This window comes from Rhyacophila brunnea, unplaced genomic scaffold (genome assembly GCF_057557595.1).
Source record: "Rhyacophila brunnea isolate RB1 unplaced genomic scaffold, BYU_Rbru_1.0 scaffold_13, whole genome shotgun sequence".
Taxonomy (NCBI): Eukaryota; Metazoa; Arthropoda; class Insecta; order Trichoptera; family Rhyacophilidae; genus Rhyacophila; species Rhyacophila brunnea.
The window spans coordinates 10,294,502-10,314,349 of record NW_028232785.1 but is presented as its reverse complement, the minus strand read 5'-3'; the positions used below and the strand labels follow the sequence as shown (position 1 = coordinate 10,314,349).

Here is a 19,848-nt window from a genome sequence, read left to right as displayed (position 1 = left end):
GTCTTTTCGATTTTACCTTCGACGACAATATTTTATTGCAAAATAGCCAAGACTTCGACCTTAAAATTTAGGAAGTTTAGGTGAAACTCTCACACAGATATGAAAAGTGGATATTAATTTTTCAAAGACAGGGTCATTCATATATGTCCGCGACTAGTGAGACCTAACTCGAGCAATTGAGAACCAAAAAGTTTCCTAATAGTATTCTTATTTTATTTTATGACAATCTAGGACTAATAGACAATAACGTGTTACTACCTGTTCATGGTAAGTAATGCCCAAACTATTGTTGATCTCGGCGAGTTTTGGATCGTTTGTTTCTAATTTAACTTCGTAGATCTTTAGCGCTAGTCGTTTGTGGTGTACTGCCTCTTCATATTTACCCTATAAGATGTTTAAAACATTTGAATTATATTAATTGTAGAATTTTTTGGATACATTAAATGAGAAAGAAAGGACTTAATAATAAAATGAATTAATTAATGTACTGTATCGTATTCAAGCAGTTAATTAAGCCAGGATGTGAACTGTCAGAAGTAATGATTTTAACATGGCCTCTCATGTTTGTGTTTAGCCTCAGACACATGACACTGCAATTTGCATGCATCGACGCGGGTCTTACTTGATTCCAAATGCATCCTATTAAAATCTTCAATAAGATTATACAAAATTGAATTGGAGATTCTACATAACAAAATGTAACACAGAATGTAGATCAGAAAAGTTATATTAGTCGAGAAACTCCCTTCATTTTATACTCTTTTAATTTTGTTACATGTGCCACTCCGAAGCAATGCATGCGAACCTTACACTTAATGTTAATTATGGGGTAAGTAACTAACAGATTTCTAAAAATATATAATAAAAGAGTACCTTATCCATTTATTGCCTAAACTTTGGATACATGATATATCGTATTACTACACTTTGCCATGTTGTCAAAATCTAATGGGATTTACAAATAAAGAACAATAAGCACACATTGTATCAAAAGCGTGCATTTTATAGTGTCAATCCCTTGTTGCTACAAAAATGTTCCTCCCTCGTAAAAGTTTCGTTATATTAATATTAACTATGATGCAAAATCTTACTTAAAATTTCAAAATATTGTAGTTTTTCACTTTTAGAGATTTCAGGGTTCCGCGAACCAGTTTGCATACTGCATTAATTTGTACACGCTTACATTTCTAGCGCTGCATACAAGACTTCGCATTTTAGGGGATTTCATCAACATGCATGTTGGATTGAATAAAATAAAGAAGTTGATATGCTTCGAGGATCACACTAATTGCAAGTAGGGCTCTAAATAGAACGCGATACATGTGATAGTCTTTTCGATTTTACCTTCGACGACAATAATTTATTGCAAAATGGCCAAGACTTCGACCTTAAAATTTAGGAAGTTAAGGTGAAACTCTCACACAGACATGAAAAGTGGATATTAATTCTGTAGGAAAACCACAACAATGAGTCCTAATATTCTTATTTTATTTTACGACAATCTAGGACCAATAGACAATAAAGTGTTAGTACCTGTGCATGGTAAGTATCGCCTAAACGATGGTTGATCTCGGCGAGTTTTGGATCGTTTGTTTCCAATTTAGCTTCGTAGATCTTTAACGCTCGTTGTTTGTGTTGTACTGCCTCTTCATGTTTACCCTAAAAGATGTTTAAAACATTTGAATTATACTAATTGTAGAATTTTTTGAATTCATTAAATGAGTAAGAATGGACTTGAAACAATAATATATTAAACTACGAGGGTGGGTCAATAATTCCTTAGAAAAAAGCATTAAAACAGTTTTTTTTTTTGTATTTTTTTTTATTTCTCAACATAATCTCCTTGGAGCTCAATTGACACTTGGTTAGACGTTTCTCAATTTTTTTTAAACCGTCAGAAAAATAAATTTTCGGAAGGTCCTAAAAATAAGCATTTGTCCGATCGATGACTTCTTCATTTGAAAAAAACGTTGTCCACTTAGCCATTTTTTTAAGTTTGGGAAAAGGAAAAAGTCACTGGGGGCTAAATCTGGCGAATACGGTGGGTGGTCGACCAATTCGAACTTCAATTCTTCAATTTTAGCCATTGATCGTAAACATGTGTGAACACGGGCATTGTCCTGATGAAAGAGGATTTTTTTCCTTTTAAATGAGGCCGTTTTTCTTCAATTTCGTTTTTTAGCTGGTCCAATAAAGATGCATAATAATCCCCTGTTATTGTTTTTCCTTTTTCCAAATAGTCAACGAAAATAATTCCACGTGCATCCTAAAATACAGTAGCCATAACCTTACCAGCTGATTTTACGGTTTTCGCCTTCTTTGGACATGGTTCGCCTTTCGCAATCCACTGCTTTGACTGTTCTTTCGTCTCGGGAGTATAGTGGTGTATCCATGTTTCATCTACAGTCACAAAGCGACGAAAAAATTCATCCGGATTGCGTTGCATGAGCGACAACAGGGCTTTAGAGGCCACCACCCTATTGCGTTTATTGTCGACTGTGAGCAAACGCGGCACCCATCTTGCAGAAACTTTTTTCATGCCCAATTTGTCATGTAAAATAGAAATGACGCTACCTTTTGAAATCCCTGTAACCTCAATTATCTCACTCAACTTTAATCTTCGGTCACTTAACACCATATCGTGGATTTTATTGATCATTTCTGGTGTAGTCACCTCTACAGGACGTCCTGAGCGTGGTTCATCCTTTGTTGATGTACGACCACGTTTAAATTCATTTAACCAGTTATAAATAGTTGCAAGTAAAGGAGCAGATATGCCGTGAACTAAATCCAACTCATTTTTTATTTCCTTTGCTGTTAACCCTTTTATATTAAAATGTTTAATAACAGCACTAAACTCAATTTTCTCCATTTTTTGTAAACAAGCAAATTTTTTTTTTTAATGTACGAGAAACACACAACAACCCGACCAATCTGATTGAAACTTCGCAGCATACTGAATCGGTAGTGCCGCTGCATGAAAACAAACCGCTTACAGTACTAGTCGCGCCACCTGTCGGCTTTTCTAAGGACTTATTGACCCACCCTCGTATTATAAAATACATAAATCATGGCAAATATACAGTATAACCCCTATTTTACGTTTTTAAAGGGACTGAAAAAAAAAACCTAATTGGAGGGAAAATGTAAAAGGGGGGTATTGAAAAGAAGAATGTGGATGCTGATTTTAAGGACTAACACTTCTAAGCTCGGTTCTGCATGGCACTCTATGACATTACAAACAATAACTTCGTATCGACTATTATTTCATTTTTAGTTGAACTCTCACACAGACATGTTATGAAAGCAGGACTTTTCTAACCTATCACTAAACTCCAATCAAAAAGTGATGATTAATGTGCTGTTTCGTATTCAGACAGTTAATTATCCCAGGATGTGTACCGTCTGGAGTGATGATTGTAATACGGCCTCTCATGACTGTGTTGACGGTCAGACACATGACACTGCAATTTACGTGCGTCGACGCAGGTCTTACTTGATTCCAAATGCATCCTATTAAAATCTTCAATAAGATTATACAAAATTAAATTGGAGTTTCTACATAACAAAATGTAACACAGAAGGTAGATCAGAAAAGTTATATTAGTCGAGAAACTCCCTTCATTTTATACTCTTTTAATTTTGTTATATTATGTGCCACTCCGAAGGAATGCATGCGAACCTCACTCTTAATATTAATAATTAGGTAAGTAACTAACAGATTTCTAAAAATATATATTCAAATAGTACCTTATCCATTAAATTTATTGCTTAAACTTTGGATGCATGATATATCGTCTTACTACACTTTGTCATGTTGTCAAAATCTAATGGGATTTACAAATAAAGAACAATAAGCACATACTGTATCAATAGCGTGCATTTTATAGTGTCAATCCCTTGTTGCTACAAAAATGTTCCTCCCTCGTAAAAGTTTCGTTATATTAATATTAACTATGACGCAAAATCATACTTTAAATTTCAAAATATTGTAGTTTTTCACTTTTAGAGATTTCAGGGTTCCGCGACACAGTTGAGAATCTCCAAGACTCTGCATTTTAGGGGATTTCATCAACACGCATGTTGGATTGAATAAAATGAAGAAGTTGATATGCTTCGAAGATCACACTAATTGCAAGTAGGGCTCTAAATATAACGCGATACATGTGATAGTCTTTTCGATTTTACCTTCGACGACAATAATTTATTGCAAAATGGCCAAGACTTCGACCTTAAAATTTAGGAAGTTAAGGTGAAACTCTCACACAGACATGAAAAGTGGATATTAATTCTGTAGGAAAACCACAACAATGAGTCCTAATATTCTTATTTTATTTTACGACAATCTAGGACCAATAGACAATAAAGTGTTAGTACCTGTTCATGGTAAGTAACGCCCAAACTATGGTTGATCTCGGCGAGTATTGGATCGTTTGTTTCCAACTTAGCTTCGTAGATCTTTAACGCTCGTTGTTTGTGTTGTACTGCCTCTTCATAATATTTACCCTAAAAGATGTTTAAAACATTTGAATTATATTAATTGTAGAATTTTTTGAATACATTAAATGAGTAAAAAAAAACTGTGAGACAATAATATATTAAACTATTATAAAATACATACATCATGGCAAATCTAGAATAATTAAATGATTTTTTTATTATTTAACAAAAATGATTCACCAAAATTGAAAATGTAACATTCTGAAAAAATGACCATAGTTTGAAAAGACATCAAATATATCTTCATCGGCCATATATGGACACCTCACAGCACCTCCAAGAATTCCTGTCGCCCGCCAGTGTTCTTGCGTCATACAAATTATTATGTATCAGGCGCACACCCAAAAAAATCAATGCAATCTCTGACGTCGCCGCCACCTGAATATGGATGCCTATTTTAACCCAGTACACGCAGCCTATATAAGTATGACGAATTCTCTCTCTGCGGGGTCATTTTTTTGTTTTGTTTAACTTCTGTATTTCATAATAAAAATGGCAATAAAAAATGAGTTTTATGACTTTTTAGGCACCTAGACATGTTCAGATTATTTTACAACACTGAAAAACCGTAATAAATCAGTCATAATGTCAAAAATATCCGAACAACTAAATTCTATACAATCACTTACCATTTAGAAGAGATCCGCCATTTTGCCTTTATGTATATATAGCACTGCAAGGTGCGCATTTTGTTTTTCGTCACACTCGTGTTTAACGCGAAGTATAGAACACTTCACAAGTGGTAATAAATTAATCAAACATGTTTTTTACCTGAGAAGGCTCGTAAATATAGCACAGTTTTAAACTAAACAAACTTTTAGGCAGACACTTAAACAGCTATTAAATATTATTAATGAGTTAAGTATTTATTTTTAATTTACATATTTATAATTGTTTTGAAGAGTGGTAGATTTTATAACACGGAGTGAGACATAGAGCAACATTACAAAGACAACACATATATCTAGATAGAGACGTTATTTTTTATTTTATTAATTTTCGAATTCCCGCACACATGACAGCGTCTTCTGGGCTTCTTATTATTTGCCGTGGGCGGAATGTGTTCCGGCAAATGACCTGTTCAAGTTCTAGGCAACAACCTCAATGGATTTTCACTAGTCGATGGTCTGGGTTGTGGGGTTTACGTGATTTTCACAGCGTACTTTATCCATTTTTTGCTTAAACTTTGGATGGATGATATAATATCGTATTACTACACCTTGCCATGTTGTCAAAATCTAATAGAATTTCCAAATAAAGCACAATAAGCACACACTGTATCAATAGCGTGCATTTTTAGGGTCAATTCCTTGTTGCTACAAAAATGTTCCTCCCTCGTAAAAGTTTCGTTATATTAATATTAACTATGACGCAAAATCTTACTGAAAATTTCAAAATATTGTAGTTTTTCACTTTTAGCGATTTCAGGGTTCCGCGAACCAGTTGAGAATCTCTAGTGTACACTGCATTAATTTGTACACGCTTACATTTCGAGCGCTGCATACAAGACTCCGCATTTTAGGGGATTTCATCAACATGCATGTTGGATTGAATAAAATAAAGAAGTTGATATGCTTGGAGGATCACACTAATTGCAAGTAGGGCTCTAAATAGAATGCGATACATGTGATGGTCTTTTCGATTTTACCTTCGACGACAATATTTTATTGCAAAATAGCCAAGACTTCGACCTTAAAATTTAGGAAGTTTAGGTGAAACTCTCACACAGATATGAAAAGTGGATATTAATTTTTCAAAGACAGGGTCATTCATATATGTCCGCGACTAGTGAGACCTAACTCGAGCAATTGAGAACCAAAAAGTTTCCTAATAGTATTCTTATTTTATTTTATGACAATCTAGGACTAATAGACAATAACGTGTTACTACCTGTTCATGGTAAGTAATGCCCAAACTATTGTTGATCTCGGCGAGTTTTGGATCGTTTGTTTCTAATTTAACTTCGTAGATCTTTAGCGCTAGTCGTTTGTGGTGTACTGCCTCTTCATATTTACCCTATAAGATGTTTAAAACATTTGAATTATATTAATTGTAGAATTTTTCGGATACATTAAATGAGAAAGAAAGGACTTAATAATAAAATGAATTAATTAATGTACTGTATCGTATTCAAGCAGTTAATTAAGCCAGGATGTGAACTGTCAGAAGTAATGATTTTAACATGGCCTCTCATGTTTGTGTTTAGCCTCAGACACATGACACTGCAATTTGCATGCATCGACGCGGGTCTTACTTGATTCCAAATGCATCCTATTAAAATCTTCAATAAGATTATACAAAATTGAATTGGAAATTCTACATAACAAAATGTAACACAGAATGTAGATCAGAAAAGTTATATTAGTCGAGAAACTCCCTTCATTTTATACTCTTTTAATTTTGTTACATGTGCCACTCCGAAGCAATGCATGCGAACCTTACACTTAATGTTAATTATGGGGTAAGTAACTAACAGATTTCTAAAAATATATAATAAAAGAGTACCTTATCCATTTATTGCCTAAACTTTGGATACATGATATATCGTATTACTACACTTTGCCATGTTGTCAAAATCTAATGGGATTTACAAATAAAGAACAATAAGCACACATTGTATCAAAAGCGTGCATTTTATAGTGTCAATCCCTTGTTGCTACAAAAATGTTCCTCCCTCGTAAAAGTTTCGTTATATTAATATTAACTATGATGCAAAATCTTACTTAAAATTTCAAAATATTGTAGTTTTTCACTTTTAGAGATTTCAGGGTTCCGCGAACCAGTTTGCATACTGCATTAATTTGTACACGCTTACATTTCTAGCGCTGCATACAAGACTTCGCATTTTAGGGGATTTCATCAACATGCATGTTGGATTGAATAAAATAAAGAAGTTGATATGCTTCGAGGATCACACTAATTGCAAGTAGGGCTCTAAATAGAACGCGATACATGTGATAGTCTTTTCGATTTTACCTTCGACGACAATAATTTATTGCAAAATGGCCAAGACTTCGACCTTAAAATTTAGGAAGTTAAGGTGAAACTCTCACACAGACATGAAAAGTGGATATTAATTCTGTAGGAAAACCACAACAATGAGTCCTAATATTCTTATTTTATTTTACGACAATCTAGGACCAATAGACAATAAAGTGTTAGTACCTGTGCATGGTAAGTATCGCCTAAACGATGGTTGATCTCGGCGAGTTTTGGATCGTTTGTTTCCAATTTAGCTTCGTAGATCTTTAACGCTCGTTGTTTGTGTTGTACTGCCTCTTCATGTTTACCCTAAAAGATGTTTAAAACATTTGAATTATACTAATTGTAGAATTTTTTGAATTCATTAAATGAGTAAGAATGGACTTGAAACAATAATATATTAAACTATTATAAAATACATAAATCATGGCAAATATACAGTATAACCCCTATTTTACGTTTTTAAAGGGACTGAAAAAAAAAAACCTAATTGGAGGGAAAATGTAAAAGGGGGGTATTGAAAAGAAGAATGTGGATGCTGATTTTAAGGACTAACACTTCTAAGCTCGGTTCTGCATGGCACTCTATGACATTACAAACAATAACTTCGTATCGACTATTATTTCATTTTTAGTTGAACTCTCACACAGACATGTTATGAAAGCAGGACTTTTCTAACCTATCACTAAACTCCAATCAAAAAGTGATGATTAATGTGCTGTTTCGTATTCAGACAGTTAATTATCCCAGGATGTGTACCGTCTGGAGTGATGATTGTAATACGGCCTCTCATGACTGTGTTGACGGTCAGACACATGACACTGCAATTTACGTGCGTCGACGCAGGTCTTACTTGATTCCAAATGCATCCTATTAAAATCTTCAATAAGATTATACAAAATTAAATTGGAGTTTCTACATAACAAAATGTAACACAGAAGGTAGATCAGAAAAGTTATATTAGTCGAGAAACTCCCTTCATTTTATACTCTTTTAATTTTGTTATATTATGTGCCACTCCGAAGGAATGCATGCGAACCTCACTCTTAATATTAATAATTAGGTAAGTAACTAACAGATTTCTAAAAATATATATTAAAATAGTACCTTATCCATTAAATTTATTGCCTAAACTTTGGATGCATGATATATCGTCTTACTACACTTTGTCATGTTGTCAAAATCTAATGGGATTTACAAATAAAGAACAATAAGCACACACTGTATCAATAGCGTGCATTTTATAGTGTCAATCCCTTGTTGCTACAAAAATGTTCCTCCCTCGTAAAAGTTTCGTTATATTAATATTAACTATGACGCAAAATCATACTTAAAATTTCAAAATATTGTAGTTTTTCACTTTTAGAGATTTCAGGGTTCCGCGACACAGTTGAGAATCTCCAAGACTCTGCATTTTAGGGGATTTCATCAACACGCATGTTGGATTGAATAAAATGAAGAAGTTGATATGCTTCGAAGATCACACTAATTGCAAGTAGGGCTCTAAATATAACGCGATACATGTGATAGTCTTTTCGATTTTACCTTCGACGACAATAATTTATTGCAAAATGGCCAAGACTTCGACCTTAAAATTTAGGAAGTTAAGGTGAAACTCTCACACAGACATGAAAAGTGCTTATTAATTCTGTAGGAAAACCACAACAATGAGTCCTAATATTCTTATTTTATTTTACGACAATCTAGGACCAATAGACAATAAAGTGTTAGTACCTGTTCATGGTAAGTAACGCCCAAACTATGGTTGATCTCGGCGAGTATTGGATCGTTTGTTTCCAACTTAGCTTCGTAGATCTTTAACGCTCGTTGTTTGTGTTGTACTGCCTCTTCATAATATTTACCCTAAAAGATGTTTAAAACATTTGAATTATATTAATTGTAGAATTTTTTGAATACATTAAATGAGTAAAAAAAAACTGTGAGACAATAATATATTAAACTATTATAAAATACATACATCATGGCAAATCTAGAATAATTAAATGATTTTTTTATTATTTAACAAAAATGATTCACCAAAATTGAAAATGTAACATTCTGAAAAAATGACCATAGTTTGAAAAGACATCAAATATATCTTCATCGGCCATATATGGACACCTCACAGCACCTCCAAGAATTCCTGTCGCCCGCCAGTGTTCTTGCGTCATACAAATTATTATGTATCAGGCGCACACCCAAAAAAATCAATGCAATCTCTGACGTCGCCGCCACCTGAATATGGATGCCTATTTTAACCCAGTACACGCAGCCTATATAAGTATGACGAATTCTCTCTCTGCGGGGTCATTTTTTTGTTTTGTTTAACTTCTGTATTTCATAATAAAAATGGCAATAAAAAATGAGTTTTATGACTTTTTAGGCACCTAGACATGTTCAGATTATTTTACAACACTGAAAAACCGTAATAAATCAGTCATAATGTCAAAAATATCCGAACAACTAAATTCTATACAATCACTTACCATTTAGAAGAGATCCGCCATTTTGCCTTTATGTATATATAGCACTGCAAGGTGCGCATTTTGTTTTTCGTCACACTCGTGTTTAACGCGAAGTATAGAACACTTCACAAGTGGTAATAAATTAATCAAACATGTTTTTTACCTGAGAAGGCTCGTAAATATAGCACAGTTTTAAACTTAACAAACTTTTAGGCAGACACTTAAACAGCTATTAAATATTATTAATGAGTTAAGTATTTATTTTTACTTTACATATTTATAATTGTTTTGAAGAGTGGTAGATTTTATAACACGGAGTGAGACATAGAGCAACATTACAAAGACAACACATATATCTAGATAGAGACGTTATTTTTTATTTTATTAATTTTCGAATTCCCGCACACATGACAGCGTCTTCTGAGCTTCTTATTATTTGCCGTGGGCGGAATGTGTTCCGGCAAATGACCTGTTCAAGTTCTAGGCAACAACCTCAATGGATTTTCACTAGTCGATGGTCTGAGTTGTGGGGTTTACGTGATTTTCACAGCGTACTTTATCCATTTTTTGCTTAAACTTTGGATGGATGATATAATATCGTATTACTACACCTTGCCATGTTGTCAAAATCTAATAGAATTTCCAAATAAAGAACAATAAGCACACACTGTATTTCGAGCGCTGCATACAAGACTCCGCATTTTAGGGGATTTCATCAACATGCATGTTGGATTGAATAAAATAAAGAAGTTGATATGCTTGGAGGATCACACTAATTGCAAGTAGGGCTCTAAATAGAATGCGATACATGTGATGGTTTTTTCGATTTTACCTTCGACGACAATATTTTATTGCAAAATAGCCAAGACTTCGACCTTAAAATTTAGGAAGTTTAGGTGAAACTCTCACACAGATATGAAAAGTGGATATTATTTTTCAAAGACAGGGTCATTCATATATGTCCGCGACTAGTGAGACCTAACTCGAGCAATTGAGAACCAAAAAGTTTCCTAATAGTATTCTTATTTTATTTTATGACAATCTAGGACTAATAGACAATAACGTGTTACTACCTGTTCATGGTAAGTAATGCCCAAACTATTGTTGATCTCGGCGAGTTTTGGATCGTTTGTTTCTAATTTAACTTCGTAGATCTTTAGCGCTAGTCGTTTGTGGTGTACTGCCTCTTCATATTTACCCTATAAGATGTTTAAAACATTTGAATTATATTAATTGTAGAATTTTTTGGATACATTAAATGAGAAAGAAAGGACTTAATAATAAAATGAATTAATTAATGTACTGTATCGTATTCAAGCAGTTAATTAAGCCAGGATGTGAACTGTCAGAAGTAATGATTTTAACATGGCCTCTCATGTTTGTGTTTAGCCTCAGACACATGACACTGCAATTTGCATGCATCGACGCGGGTCTTACTTGATTCCAAATGCATCCTATTAAAATCTTCAATAAGATTATACAAAATTGAATTGGAAATTCTACATAACAAAATGTAACACAGAATGTAGATCAGAAAAGTTATATTAGTCGAGAAACTCCCTTCATTTTATACTCTTTTAATTTTGTTACATGTGCCACTCCGAAGCAATGCATGCGAACCTTACACTTAATGTTAATTATGGGGTAAGTAACTAACAGATTTCTAAAAATATATAATAAAAGAGTACCTTATCCATTTATTGCCTAAACTTTGGATACATGATATATCGTATTACTACACTTTGCCATGTTGTCAAAATCTAATGGGATTTACAAATAAAGAACAATAAGCACACATTGTATCAAAAGCGTGCATTTTATAGTGTCAATCCCTTGTTGCTACAAAAATGTTCCTCCCTCGTAAAAGTTTCGTTATATTAATATTAACTATGATGCAAAATCTTACTTAAAATTTCAAAATATTGTAGTTTTTCACTTTTAGAGATTTCAGGGTTCCGCGAACCAGTTTGCATACTGCATTAATTTGTACACGCTTACATTTCTAGCGCTGCATACAAGACTTCGCATTTTAGGGGATTTCATCAACATGCATGTTGGATTGAATAAAATAAAGAAGTTGATATGCTTCGAGGATCACACTAATTGCAAGTAGGGCTCTAAATAGAACGCGATACATGTGATAGTCTTTTCGATTTTACCTTCGACGACAATAATTTATTGCAAAATGGCCAAGACTTCGACCTTAAAATTTAGGAAGTTAAGGTGAAACTCTCACACAGACATGAAAAGTGGATATTAATTCTGTAGGAAAACCACAACAATGAGTCCTAATATTCTTATTTTATTTTACGACAATCTAGGACCAATAGACAATAAAGTGTTAGTACCTGTGCATGGTAAGTATCGCCTAAACGATGGTTGATCTCGGCGAGTTTTGGATCGTTTGTTTCCAATTTAGCTTCGTAGATCTTTAACGCTCGTTGTTTGTGTTGTACTGCCTCTTCATGTTTACCCTAAAAGATGTTTAAAACATTTGAATTATACTAATTGTAGAATTTTTTGAATTCATTAAATGAGTAAGAATGGACTTGAAACAATAATATATTAAACTATTATAAAATACATAAATCATGGCAAATATACAGTATAACCCCTATTTTACGTTTTTAAAGGGACTGAAAAAAAAAACCTAATTGGAGGGAAAATGTAAAAGGGGGGTATTGAAAAGAAGAATGTGGATGCTGATTTTAAGGACTAACACTTCTAAGCTCGGTTCTGCATGGCACTCTATGACATTACAAACAATAACTTCGTATCGACTATTATTTCATTTTTAGTTGAACTCTCACACAGACATGTTATGAAAGCAGGACTTTTCTAACCTATCACTAAACTCCAATCAAAAAGTGATGATTAATGTGCTGTTTCGTATTCAGACAGTTAATTATCCCAGGATGTGTACCGTCTGGAGTGATGATTGTAATACGGCCTCTCATGACTGTGTTGACGGTCAGACACATGACACTGCAATTTACGTGCGTCGACGCAGGTCTTACTTGATTCCAAATGCATCCTATTAAAATCTTCAATAAGATTATACAAAATTAAATTGGAGTTTCTACATAACAAAATGTAACACAGAAGGTAGATCAGAAAAGTTATATTAGTCGAGAAACTCCCTTCATTTTATACTCTTTTAATTTTGTTATATTATGTGCCACTCCGAAGGAATGCATGCGAACCTCACTCTTAATATTAATAATTAGGTAAGTAACTAACAGATTTCTAAAAATATATATTAAAATAGTACCTTATCCATTAAATTTATTGCCTAAACTTTGGATGCATGATATATCGTCTTACTACACTTTGTCATGTTGTCAAAATCTAATGGGATTTACAAATAAAGAACAATAAGCACACACTGTATCAATAGCGTGCATTTTATAGTGTCAATCCCTTGTTGCTACAAAAATGTTCCTCCCTCGTAAAAGTTTCGTTATATTAATATTAACTATGACGCAAAATCATACTTAAAATTTCAAAATATTGTAGTTTTTCACTTTTAGAGATTTCAGGGTTCCGCGACACAGTTGAGAATCTCCAAGACTCTGCATTTTAGGGGATTTCATCAACACGCATGTTGGATAGAATAAAATGAAGAAGTTGATATGCTTCGAACACACTAATTGCAAGTAGGGCTCTAAATAGAACGCGATACGTGTGATAGTCTTTTCAATTTTACCTTCGACGACAATAATTTATTGCAAAATGGCCAAGACTTCGACCTTAAAATTTAGGAAGTTAAGGTGAAACTCTCACACAGACATGAAAAGTGGATATTAATTCTGTAGGAAAACCACAACAATGAGTCCTAATATTCTTATTTTATTTTACGACAATCTAGGACCAATAGACAATAAAGTGTTAGTACCTGTTCATGGTAAGTAACGCCCAAACTAAGGTTGATCTCGGCGAGTATTGGATCGTTTGTTTCCAACTTAGCTTCGTAGATCTTTAACGCTCGTTGTTTGTGTTGTACTGCCTCTTCATGTTTACCCTAAAAGATGTTTAAAACATTTGAATTATATTAATTGTGAACTTTTCGAATTCATTAAATGAGTAAGAATGGACTTGAGACAATAATATATTAAACTATTATAAAAATACATAAATCATGGCAAATATGCAGTACAACCCCTATTTTACGTTTCTTAAGGGACTGAAAAAAAAAACCTAATTGGAGGGAAAATGTAAGAGAGGGGTATTGAAAAAAAGAATGTTTATGCTGATTTTAAGGACTAACACTTCTAAATAACTTTGTATCGACTATTATTTCATTTTTAGGTGAAACTCTCACACAGACATGTTATGAAAGCGAGACTTTTCTAACCTATCACTAAACTCCAATCAAAAAGTGATGATTAATGTGCTGTTTCGTATTCAGACAGTTTATTATCCCAGGATGTGTACCGTCTGGAGTGATGATTGTAATACGGCCTCTCATGACTGTGTTGACGGTCAGACACATGACACTGCAATTTACGTGCGTCGACGCAGGTATTATTTGATTCCAAATGCACCCTATTCAAATCTTCAATAAGATTATACAACATTGAATTGGGGTTTCTACATAACAAAATGTAACACAGAATGTAGATCAGAAAAGTTATATTAGTCGAGAAACTCCCTTAATTTTATACTCTTGTATAAAATGAAGGTACCGTGTCACTTCGAAGCAATGCATGCGAACCTAAATTTTAATATTAATAATTAGATAAGTAACTAACAGATTTCTAAAAATATATAATAAAAGAGTACCTTATCCATTTATTGCCTCAACTTTTGATGCATGATATATCATCTCACTACACTTTGTCATGTTGTCAAAATCTAATGGGATTTACAAATAAAGAACAATAAGCACACGCTGTATCAATAGCGTGCATTTTATAGTGTCAATCCCTTGTTGCTACAAAAATGTTCCTCCCTCGTAAAAGTTTCGTTATATTAATATTAACTATGATGCAAAATCTTACTTAAAATTTCAAAATATTGTAGTTTTTCACTTTTAGAGATTTCAGGGTTCCGCGAACCAGTTTGTATACTGCATTAATTTGTACACGCTTACATTTCTAGCGTTGCATACAAAACTCCGCATTTTAGGGGATTTCATCAACATGCATGTTGGATTGAATAATATAAAGAAGTTGATATGCTTCGAAGATCACACTAATTGCAAGTAGAGCTCTAAATAGAACGCGATACATGTGATAGTCTTTTCGATTTTACCTTCGACGACAATAATTTATTGCAAAATGGCCAAGACTTCGACCTTAAAATTTAGGAAGTTAAGGTGAAACTCTCACACAGACATGAAAAGTGGATATTAATTCTGTAGGAAAACCACAACAATGAGTCCTAATATTCTTATTTTATTTTACGACAATCTAGGACCAATAGACAATAAAGTGTTAGTACCTGTTCATGGTAAGTAACGCCCAAACTAAGGTTGATCTCGGCGAGTATTGGATCGTTTGTTTCCAACTTAGCTTCGTAGATCTTTAACGCTCGTTGTTTGTGTTGTACTGCCTCTTCATGTTTACCCTAAAAGATGTTTAAAACATTTGAATTATATTAATTGTGAACTTTTCGAATTCATTAAATGAGTAAGAATGGACTTGAGACAATAATATATTAAACTATTATAAAAATACATAAATCATGGCAAATATGCAGTACAACCCCTATTTTACGTTTCTTAAGGGACTGAAAAAAAAAACCTAATTGGAGGGAAAATGTAAGAGAGGGGTATTGAAAAAAAGAATGTTTATGCTGATTTTAAGGACTAACACTTCTAAATAACTTTGTATCGACTATTATTTCATTTTTAGGTGAAACTCTCACACAGACATGTTATGAAAGCGAGACTTTTCTAACCTATCACTAAACTCCAATCAAAAAGTGATGATTAATGTGCTGTTTCGTATTCAGACAGTTTATTATCCCAGGATGTGTACCGTCTGGAGTGATGATTGTAATACGGCCTCTCATGACTGTGTTGACGGTCAGACACATGACACTGCAATTTACGTGCGTCGACGCAGGTATTACTTGATTCCAAATGCACCCTATTCAAATCTTCAATAAGATTATACAACATTGAATTGGGGTTTCTACATAACAAAATGTAACACAGAATGTAGATCAGAAAAGTTATATTAGTCGAGAAACTCCCTTAATTTTATACTCTTGAATAAAATGAAGGTACCGTGTCATTTCGAAGCAATGCATGCGAACCTAAATTTTAATATTAATAATTAGATAAGTAACTAACAGATTTCTAAAAATATATAATAAAAGAGTACCTTATCCATTTATTGCCTCAACTTTTGATGCATGATATATCATCTCACTACACTTTGTCATGTTGTCAAAATCTAATGGGATTTACAAATAAAGAACAATAAGCACACGCTGTATCAATAGCGTGCATTTTATAGTGTCAATCCCTTGTTGCTACAAAAATGTTCCTCCCTCGTAAAAGTTTCGTTATATTAATATTAACTATGATGAAAAATCTTACTTAAAATTTCAAAATATTGTAGTTTTTCACTTTTAGAGATTTCAGGGTTCCGCGAACCAGTTTGTATACTGCATTAATTTGTACACGCTTACATTTCTAGCGTTGCATACAAAACTCCGCATTTTAGGGGATTTCATCAACATGCATGTTGGATTGAATAATATAAAGAAGTTGATATGCTTCGAAGATCACACTAATTGCAAGTAGAGCTCTAAATAGAACGCGATACATGTGATAGTCTTTTCGATTTTACCTTCGACGACAATAATTTATTGCAAAATGGCCAAGACTTCGACCTTAAAATTTAGGAAGTTAAGGTGAAACTCTCACACAGACATGAAAAGTGGATATTAATTCTGTAGGAAAACCACAACAATGAGTCCTAATATTCTTATTTTATTTTACGACAATCTAGGACCAATAGACAATAAAGTGTTAGTACCTGTTCATGGTAAGTAACGCCCAAACTAAGGTTGATCTCGGCGAGTATTGGATTGTTTGTTTCCAACTTAGCTTCGTAGATCTTTAACGCTCGTTGTTTGTGTTGTACTGCCTCTTCATGTTTACCCTAAAAGATGTTTAAAACATTTGAATTATATTAATTGTGAACTTTTCGAATTCATTAAATGAGTAAGAATGGACTTGAGACAATAATATATTAAACTATTATAAAAATACATAAATCATGGCAAATATGCAGTACAACCCCTATTTTACGTTTCTTAAGGGACTGAAAAAAAAAACCTAATTGGAGGGAAAATGTAAGAGAGGGGTATTGAAAAAAAGAATGTTTATGCTGATTTTAAGGACTAACACTTCTAAATAACTTTGTATCGACTATTATTTCATTTTTAGGTGAAACTCTCACACAGACATGTTATGAAAGCGAGACTTTTCTAACCTATCACTAAACTCCAATCAAAAAGTGATGATTAATGTGCTGTTTCGTATTCAGACAGTTTATTATCCCAGGATGTGTACCGTCTGGAGTGATGATTGTAATACGGCCTCTCATGACTGTGTTGACGGTCAGACACATGACACTGCAATTTACGTGCGTCGACGCAGGTATTACTTGATTCCAAATGCACCCTATTCAAATCTTCAATAAGATTATACAACATTGAATTGGGGTTTCTACATAACAAAATGTAATACAGAATGTAGATCAGAAAAGTTATATTAGTCGAGAAACTCCCTTAATTTTATACTCTTGTATAATATGAAGGTACCGTGTCACTTCGAAGCAATGCATGCGAACCTAAATTTTAATATTAATAATTAGATAAGTAACTAACAGATTTCTAAAAATATATAATAAAAGAGTACCTTATCCATTTATTGCCTCAACTTTTGATGCATGATATATCATCTCACTACACTTTGTCATGTTGTCAAAATCTAATGGGATTTACAAATAAAGAACAATAAGCACACGCTGTATCAATAGCGTGCATTTTATAGTGTCAATCCCTTGTTGCTACAAAAATGTTCCTCCCTCGTAAAAGTTTCGTTATATTAATATTAACTATGATGCAAAATCTTACTTAAAATTTCAAAATATTGTAGTTTTTCACTTTTAGAGATTTCAGGGTTCCGCGAACCAGTTTGTATACTGCATTAATTTGTACACGCTTACATTTCTAGCGTTGCATACAAAACTCCGCATTTTAGGGGATTTCATCAACATGCATGTTGGATTGAATAATATAAAGAAGTTGATATGCTTCGAAGATCACACTAATTGCAAGTAGAGCTCTAAATAGAACGCGATACATGTGATAGTCTTTTCGATTTTACCTTCGACGACAATAATTTATTGCAAAATGGCCAAGACTTCGACCTTAAAATTTAGGAAGTTAAGGTGAAACTCTCACACAGACATGAAAAGTGGATATTAATTCTGTAGGAAAACCACAACAATGAGTCCTAATATTCTTATTTTATTTTACGACAATCTAGGACCAATAGACAATAAAGTGTTAGTACCTGTTCATGGTAAGTAACGCCCAAACTAAGGTTGATCTCGGCGAGTATTGGATCGTTTGTTTCCAACTTAGCTTCGTAGATCTTTAACGCTCGTTGTTTGTGTTGTACTGCCTCTTCATGTTTACCCTAAAAGATGTTTAAAACATTTGAATTATATTAATTGTGAACTTTTCGAATTCATTAAATGAGTAAGAATGGACTTGAGACAATAATATATTAAACTATTATAAAATACATAAATCATGGCAAATATGCAGTACAACTCCTATTTTACGTTTCTAAAGGGACTGAAAAAAAAACCTAATTGGAGGGAAAATGTAAGAGAGGGGTATTGAAAAAAAGAATGTTTATGCTGATTTTAAGGACTAACACTTCTAAATAACTTTGTATCGACTATTATTTCATTTTTAGGTGAAACTCTCACACAGACATGTTATGAAAGCGAGATTTTTCTAACCTATCACTAAACTCTAATCAAAAAGTGATGATTAATGTGCTGTTTCGTATTCAGACAGTTTATTATCCCAGGATGTGTACCGTCTGGAGTGATGATTGTAATACGGCCTCTCATGACTGTGTTGACGGTCAGACACATGACACTGCAATTATTTACGTGCGTCGACGCAGGTCTTACTTGATTCCAAATGCATCCTATTAAAATCTTCAATAAGATTATACAAAATTGAATTGGGGTTTCTACATAACAAAATGTAACACAGAATGTAGATCAGAAAAGTTATATTAGTCGAGAAACTCCCTTAATTTTATACTCTTGTATAAAATGAAGGTACCGTGTCACTTCGAAGCAATGCATGCGAACCTTAATTTTAATATTAATAATTAGATAAGTAACTAACAGATTTCTAAAAATATATAATAAAAGAGTACCTTATCCATTTATTGCCTAAACTTTTGATGCATGATATATCATTTCACTACACTTTGTCATGTTGTCAAAATCTAATGGGATTTACAAATAAAGAACAATAAGCACACGCTGTATCAATAGCGTGCATTTTATAGTGTCAATCCCTTGTTGCTACAAAAATGTTCCTCCCTCGTAAAAGTTTCGTTATATTAATATTAACTATGATGCAAAATCTTACTTAAAATTTCAAAATATTGTAGTTTTTCACTTTAAGAGATTTCAGGGTTCCGCGAACCAGTTTGTATACTGCATTAATTTGTACACGCTTACATTTCTAGCGCTGCATACAAGACTCCGCATTTTAGGGGATTTCATCAACATGCATGTTGGATTGAATAAAATAAAGAAGTTGATATGCTTCGAGGATCACACTAATTGCAAGTAGGGCTCTAAATAGAACGCGATACATGTGATAGTCTTTTCGATTTTACCTTCGA

General features: G+C 33.3%; 1 protein-coding gene across 1 annotated transcript in view; it reads right to left on the bottom strand.

The window, feature by feature from the left end:
• LOC147076452 (uncharacterized) overlaps positions 1 to 19,848 on the bottom strand; it is an 88,799-nt gene that overhangs the window by 16,992 nt on the left and 51,959 nt on the right. Inside the window, exons 27-38 of the mRNA XM_085940273.1 lie at positions 18,484 to 18,609; positions 16,937 to 17,062; positions 15,390 to 15,515; positions 13,843 to 13,968; positions 12,296 to 12,421; positions 11,021 to 11,146; positions 9,217 to 9,345; positions 7,666 to 7,791; positions 6,391 to 6,516; positions 4,378 to 4,506; positions 1,534 to 1,659; positions 259 to 384 (exon numbers count right to left, since the gene is read on the bottom strand). Coding sequence (XP_085796399.1) covers positions 259 to 384; positions 1,534 to 1,659; positions 4,378 to 4,506; positions 6,391 to 6,516; positions 7,666 to 7,791; positions 9,217 to 9,345; positions 11,021 to 11,146; positions 12,296 to 12,421; positions 13,843 to 13,968; positions 15,390 to 15,515; positions 16,937 to 17,062; positions 18,484 to 18,609 — 1,518 coding nt within the window. The remainder of the gene's footprint in view (positions 1 to 258; positions 385 to 1,533; positions 1,660 to 4,377; positions 4,507 to 6,390; positions 6,517 to 7,665; positions 7,792 to 9,216; positions 9,346 to 11,020; positions 11,147 to 12,295; positions 12,422 to 13,842; positions 13,969 to 15,389; positions 15,516 to 16,936; positions 17,063 to 18,483; positions 18,610 to 19,848) is intronic.